The sequence below is a fragment of the Armigeres subalbatus genome, chromosome 1 (genome assembly GCF_024139115.2).
Source record: "Armigeres subalbatus isolate Guangzhou_Male chromosome 1, GZ_Asu_2, whole genome shotgun sequence".
Lineage (NCBI taxonomy): Eukaryota > Metazoa > Arthropoda > Insecta > Diptera > Culicidae > Armigeres > Armigeres subalbatus.
In genome coordinates this window covers 267,292,130-267,299,284 of record NC_085139.1, presented here as the reverse complement: position 1 = coordinate 267,299,284, position 7,155 = coordinate 267,292,130, and the positions used below count along the sequence as shown (strand labels likewise).

The 7,155-nt window shown below is 38.6% G+C and overlaps 1 protein-coding gene and 1 long non-coding RNA gene across 2 annotated transcripts; one reads left to right on the top strand and one right to left on the bottom strand.

Moving 5' to 3' along the window:
- The first annotated feature begins 2,647 nt into the window (after window positions 1-2,647).
- Window positions 2,648-4,333, top strand: LOC134207298 (uncharacterized). Its single transcript, XM_062683019.1, has one exon. It carries the CDS (start codon window positions 2,648-2,650, stop codon window positions 4,331-4,333), a length of 1,686 nt encoding a protein of 561 aa, XP_062539003.1.
- Window positions 4,334-5,564: 1,231 nt separating this feature from the next.
- Window positions 5,565-6,120, bottom strand: LOC134213768 (uncharacterized). The gene is made up of 3 exons (XR_009979527.1): window positions 5,994-6,120; window positions 5,836-5,914; window positions 5,565-5,766 (listed from the first exon to the last, which is right to left on the bottom strand). It is a non-coding gene; the product is annotated as an uncharacterized LOC134213768 (long non-coding RNA).
- Between the last annotated feature and the right edge of the window lie 1,035 nt (window positions 6,121-7,155).

Below are 7,155 nucleotides of genomic sequence, written 5' to 3'. Positions count from 1 at the left end.
CCAGCCTTTCCTTTCAATCTTCTTTTCATTGTCCATTCAAATTCGTTTCTTTCATTACTATCCCACCATTTTATCAAGTTCACCGAGTTTAGAGCATTCCTCCGCGTTTCGCATTTTTTTTCTTACCGTTTTTTTTCATCCTCGTCGCCATTGTAACAGTCCGCCAAATCGATCAGCCGAATGGTCAATTACCCAGGCCAATGCGTGTCTCCTCATCGCGTCTGCACTGCTCGCTGTCCGAGATCAGACTGACTCTGGGTCTGTCTCATTTGGAGAATTAAACTTAAAAGTGACAGTTCGAGAATTGAAAAATCACCCCGTTATAAGAATGGCTGGTGCTACCCAGCAATTCCAATAGGACATCGATGGAAAATGATTCGATATCTGTCAAAAGTAATCTTGCTCTGCGAGCAGGGTTATTTGAAAATTATTGAAATGTCACTTTTAAGTTTAATTTCAGTTTAATTATCCCAGCCCTATGCTAACATCTCATGTTTGGCGTAGCCAACACCAACACCAACGCCGAGCAACGTACGTCAAATCTAAAAAAGCTTAACATCATAAAACATCCAAATTCAGCTTTCTTCAATATTCAACTTTAATCGGGAATATTAATTAAATATGACTAATGAGTTTAATTGATTCAAAACTTATGTACATGATCAATTTTGATTTTACTTACATGGAGAACAACAATTTGTCTTATATTTCATCGTGAAAAGCTTGAGCAGAATTTAAAAATAAATCCTGCTCTTTTATTGTTGTGGATATTTTTAATTATCAAGCTACAATCATTGATGTTGTTGACGATTGTTGACATCTCATGCAACTGACAGCGGTCTATCTGCACACTGTGCCCGGGACATGGTGGATATTTTTAGGCTAAGGGAGTTAGATAGGGATGTCTATAGCCTGATTTATCCAATTGAGACAGACCCTCTATGTCCCGTGTGCAGTATCTTGTATAGTATGTGTAGTGTCGAGATTGAGATCTAACAGGGTATAATATAACAGACTAATTAAGAATGTTCTTTAGGTGTGTAAGCGAGAATGAATAAAGAGAATGAGTCAGTTGAAGACAGACAAGCAAGCAAGTGAGACGCGTGTTTTATTATCGAGTTGAATCCGATACTACAATTTGGCGACGCGGTAAAACAAGTATCGTTGAGCCGGTTAGAAGTGCGAGATTTCGAAGAGTAGCGTTTTTTTTCTGTTTAGTGAAATTTCTTTTCTTACAATCTGGCGAAGGTGAGTGATTTTCAGATAGAAAATGGATATAGCCGTTCTGATGCCATCACATATATAAAAAAATGGCGGAATGAGAAAAAGGTGAAACGGTTGTGGAAGGATGATTTTAGTAGTGGTGGAAATAGCTATTATATTCTATTATTACAAAATTGTTGTGTCAGAGCCAGAGAGGCAAAATGTATCAAGTGCCTCGAAAAAAGGTTTTTTTTTTGCGAAATGAAATCACCGTTCTCGGGCATCATTTAGAAATTGGTGTGTGTTTATAAATGGAAGTGAAGTTACCACGAATACTATTGGACTGGGAAACGGAAATGCTCTTAGACATGTGAATCATCATCATGTGAAAGGAAATAGAGGGAAATATTTATTAACTTTGCTGCAGAGTCGAATGTATTGGTGAGTAAAGTACAAGAAACGAGAGAGTGAGTTGTATTGCTGACAAGACATGACAAGACCGTGAAGAGGAGAGTGATAGCAAAATAGCAGCATGATGACAGCTATTATGAGACGGAGTACATGTAAATTATGTAACATAACGGATATCTGTGGTAATTAACCGAAGAAAAAAAGCGTCGTTTATTACATGGGATACAGAGGCAACGGTGTGCCTAAATGATGTGTGCAGTTTGGAATGTAGCAACTGTGTGCCTGTAGTAGTTTTGCAACTGGGTGCAATAAAATAGGAAATATGTGTGCAGTTTATAATTTGGCAACTGTGTGCCTGTAGTAGTTTTGCAACTGGGTGCAAGGAAAAAAATGGCAACTGTGTGCCAAGAAGAAAATGATGAAAGCTATATGTTCGTATGCGTCTTATCACTTTATTGGTGTGGTTTTGCAACTGGTTGCAAAGAGAAAATGATCTGCAGAGGCGGCAACTGTGTGCCGGGGATTTATGTATTTATTATACGTGGATGATAGTGGTGTTTGTAAATAAGTTCTGCAACGAGGTTCTGTGCGAGGTTAAGTTGTAAATTATGTACACACACGAGTATGAGACTGCCATAACTAACGTTAAGAATTTATTTATGAGAACAGAAATGGCAAATAATTGAATGAATGATTAACCGACAAGCTACGAAATTTCCCTGCTGAAATCACTAGTATTCATGAACAACAGCACCAAGGTAAGCTAATTTTTGTTATTTTTACATACGGGAACAAAACTGCGAAGAATGTTACATTTATGACATGATGCCACGGTAGCTAAAAACGAACAGGTTATGTGTTTTTATAGTATAGGTTATATTCATATGCCACTCCGGCCTTAGTCTGAGGGTAAATAAATAAATTATATTCATATGACGGTTTGAAATCATCCATCCACATCATTCACTATTCTTTCATATTTTATTGTGAAGAATTTGTTATTATTTGAATGTTTATTATTAAATCATACAGGATGGATTCAATTCGTCGTATACGTCCATTTGAAATCTCAGCTGATCGATCTCGGTTGCCAACAGAATGGCTCAAGTGGAAAAGAGAACTACAAAGATATTTTGATGCATGTGGCGTAACTTCACAGTGGGAAAAACGATCGCAGTTATTGCATTTGGCGGGGTCGGAAATCCAGGAAATTTTCGATCATCTCCCCGGGGTTGATCAAATTCCGCATGTAGTTGCTGACCCACCTTATTACGATGTAGCTATTCGAAAACTGGACGAGCATTTCGAGCCCATGAGAAGACGGAATTACGAGCGCCACTTGTTTCGGCAGATTGCTCAGAAAGAAGAAGAGAGATTTGCGGACTATGTGTTGAGACTTCGTATTCAAGCTAAGCGATGCGAATTCGATCGGTATGATCCAAGGGAAATTGAAGATCGAATTATTGAACAAGTAGTGGAGACTTGCCGATCAAACGAGCTTCGACGACAGATACTTGCTAAAGATCTGGCGCTAGAGGATATAGTTAGTTTGGGGACTACACTGGCGGATGTTCAGTTGCAAATGAAAGAACTAGATCGAACTCACGCCGATCCCAAGCCGTCTGGTATTGTTAACAAGGTTTTCAAGCGACCTGGTTTGGGAAGACAGAGGCCAAGTCAAATGTCAGGTTATACTCTCAACAGAGCTTGCTTCGCGTGTGGACGTAAAGGTCATTTGAAAGGTGACAACTTCTGCCGTGCGCGAAACGCGAAGTGTCTCAAATGTGGGGAAATAGGCCATTTTATTAACCGTTGCTTGAAGCGCATAAGTCGTTATGAACCGGAAACTGTTCAACCAAAACGGATCAGACAGATTGGAGATAGGGCCGAAAATCAAGACAAGACACAGGCGAATGAAATGATTTTCTATGCTATGGGTAAAAATGTTTTCGATTTTGTTGTGGGTGGTGTTAAGATACCAATGGTAATTGACTCAGGAGCGGATGCCAATGTTATTGAGGAAGCTACGTGGAAGCGTGCCCAAGAAGCTGGCGTAAAGATCACTGATATGTCATCAGAGGTGGATCGGAAATTGGTCGCTTATGCCACAGAGCGGCCCATGAAGATCAAATTCATGTTCTGTGCGATGGTGGAAGCTGGACCTAACTCGGTTAATGCAAAATTCTACGTTGTTGAGGGAGGACAACAGAATCTGCTCGGCGACGCTACCGCCAAAGCGCTAAAAGTGTTGAAGATTGGTTTTGATGTGGGCGCAGTGCAAGCTACGGAGCGCAAGGTTTTTCCTAAAATAAAAGGCATTGTTTTGGAGATCCCAATTGATAAAACAGTACAACCGATCCAGCAGGCTTACAGGAGAGCGCCAATCGCTTTGGAAGAACGTATACACGATAAGTTAGAATACTTGCTAGAGTCAGACATCATTGAAAAAGTGGATGGTCCATCGCCTTGGGTTTCACCTGTGGTTCCCATCCTGAAGGCGTCAGGGGATATCAGACTGTGTGTTGATATGCGTCAGGCCAATAAGGCAGTTCTGCGTGAAACGCATCCGCTACCTGTGATGGAAGAGCTGCTTGCGGATGTAGAAGGAACTGTGAAATTTTCAAAATTAGATGTCAAGGATGCGTATCACCAATTGGAGCTTTCAGAAGAGTCCAGAGTGATCACGACTTTCATAACGAAGTATGGATTGTTCAGGTAAACAATTCAAATGGTTATATGAAGAACATGAAGTGAATAAAATGCATTGTTTTTTTTAATTTGTTTTATCTCTTTAATTTTTTTCTCGACTAGATACAAAAGATTAATGTTTGGGATAAGTTGTGCACCAGAGCTTTTCCAGAAAGTGATGGACACGATCGTTGCTGGGTTGGATGGTGTAGTAGTCTATTTGGACGATGTTGTTGTTTCAGGGCGCACTCAAGAGGAACATAATAACCGACTAAGTAAACTTTTAGAGAGGTTTGAGGAATACGGCATAGTATTGAATAAGGACAAGTGTCAATTCAATGTTGAAGAACTTGAATTTCTGGGGCACGAGCTATCCAAAGAAGGGATCAAACCAACAGCGAGTCGAGTTTCGGCTGTAAATAATTTTAGGAAGCCAAACAATACGACTGAACTTGGAAGTTTTCTAGATTTAGTAACATATGTGGGAAGATTTATACCAGGTCTAGCGAGTAAAACCCCCTTCGAACATTTTTGAAAAGTGAAAGCAGTTTCAACTGGTCGAAAGTACACCAGCAGACTTTACCTCCAAGGTGCAAGATTCACCCTGATTACGGATTGTAAGCCGCTGAAATTTTTGTTCAGTCCCAAATCTAAGCCATGTGCTAGGATTGAGCGCTGGGTTTTATGACTTCAATCGTACACTTATGATGTGGTATATCAACCTGGAGCAACCAATGTGGCCGATGTTCTATCAAGATTGTCAGTAACGAGTCCGGAAACCTATGATCCGGATAATGAAGAATATATTCAGATGTTAGCTGCATTCTCCGCCCCAGTAGCAATAACTGTACAAGATATTCAACATGAAGCTAAAACTGATGAAGAAATTCTAGACGTTGTCGTCCCGCATAATCCTGAACTATATCCGGAAGACAAATCAGATCATTCATGATGATAAATAACGATATCACCACTCTTCTGTATACTGTATGCTGAAATGATAAGCTACCCATTTTATAAACTGTTTCAACAGTGCGGTATGATGTAATCGACCAAATAATTATTTGGGTAATGGGCGGTTAAGTATAATTACCATTTAAAACTTGGCGTTTTCCAGTACATTTTTTTCGGCGTACAGCATGTCAAGCGGTTGTTAAATAATCTATGTTCCACGAGAAAAACTATACGGGATACCATACGCATATAATGTGACCATATATTTTAAATCCATTGTACTGTTACCATTGATGTTTTGATTTTTTTCTAGGTGTGGTGGGCAAAGCAGAGGGAGAACGAAAATAAATACAATTTTTTTCATTTTTAGTACTGTTTTTATTCAATCATTTTAGTTTTTTTTCAATTCAAGTGGATAATTTCGGCTCATACTTTGCACTCCACACATCGTTATCATTCATCTAATCACTTGAGCAGGCTGTTGCCCATTTTCCCGAAATTCGATGATGTCTGCAATACATGATATAATAAAATCAGGGGTTTGATCCTTGGTTTAATAAATATTAAAGAAGTACGTACCTGTACACAGTGTATGACCGCGTGATTGCTGACATTTGGAAAATGAAGAAAATCATTTTTAGGGTTCTGCTAACTGGATCTGCAATTAGATATTCAACACAGTTTTTATTTTGAAGTCAATTTGGGACTTTATCGATTAGGTATTTGTGTATACTTACCCTTTTTTCCTAAACAATTTAAAACACGAATCTTCCTCTCCGATAAATTAAAACTTGTGTCCTATTCTACATGTCTGCCGTTCAAATGGCGAAGAGCAGCATTTTTTTCCACACTCACATTTGTCACTGAACTGAAAGAAATATCTTACCTTTATTCAAGGATGTTAACGATCATTCAGTAATTTGCGTTCGATCATTTAGTAGTTTGTCAATAACACAGTCCAGAAGCTAAATTTCAAAATATGATGTATGGTGGACTTCTAGTGCGAAGGTTTTACTACAACTTTGCTATATGGTTTGTTATTAGATTTCAACTAATAACGGAGTTAGAGCGCTAGTTGCAGCAACTTAAACTAAATGATTGGAGTTTTGTTATCATTTAGTCTAAGTTACTGAAACTATAGCTATAACTCCGTTACTAGTGGAATTCAAACCACGAACCATTAGGCAGAGTTGTAGAAAATCCTTTGCACTAGAAGTCCACCATACAACGTATTTTGAAATTCAGCTTCTGGAATGTGTTATTGACAAACTACTAAATGATCGAACGCAAATAACTGAATGATCGTTAACATCCTTGCCTTTATCTTGAAACCGTATAATATTGAGATGTGCGTGTGATATCGCGATGTATTTATGATTGCCGTAAACGATACACAATTATGTAAAAACGGTAGACCATATCGTGTTTATCCCCATTATAGTTTTGTTTCAGTTAACTAACGTTTTTTGATCAAGTAGAACCTATTATGAAGTAATAAATATTGTACAGAGACGATATGTTGTATATTAATTACATGTGGGAACTTGAATATATAATTGTTTATAATATAAATTCAATAAAATTATGTAGTCAAATTATAAATTGATGATAACATGGATTGTGACATTACTCCTTAATTCACATGTATCATATCAACCGCACTGTAGACTGTTATTCATTATGCGGGTGGCATTAGAAACTGGAACATGGTCCGACAGAGCCAAGCCCCTCAAACCATATGCAACTGAGCTGTGTACCGTTAAAAATGTTCTTCTTCGCGGAGAAAGGATTGTAGTGCCGAAGTCTTTGCGTACTAGGGTTATGGAACTAGCTCACGAGGGGCATCCAGGGATTGTAGTGATGAAGAGACGTTTAAGACAGAAAGTATGGTGGACAGGA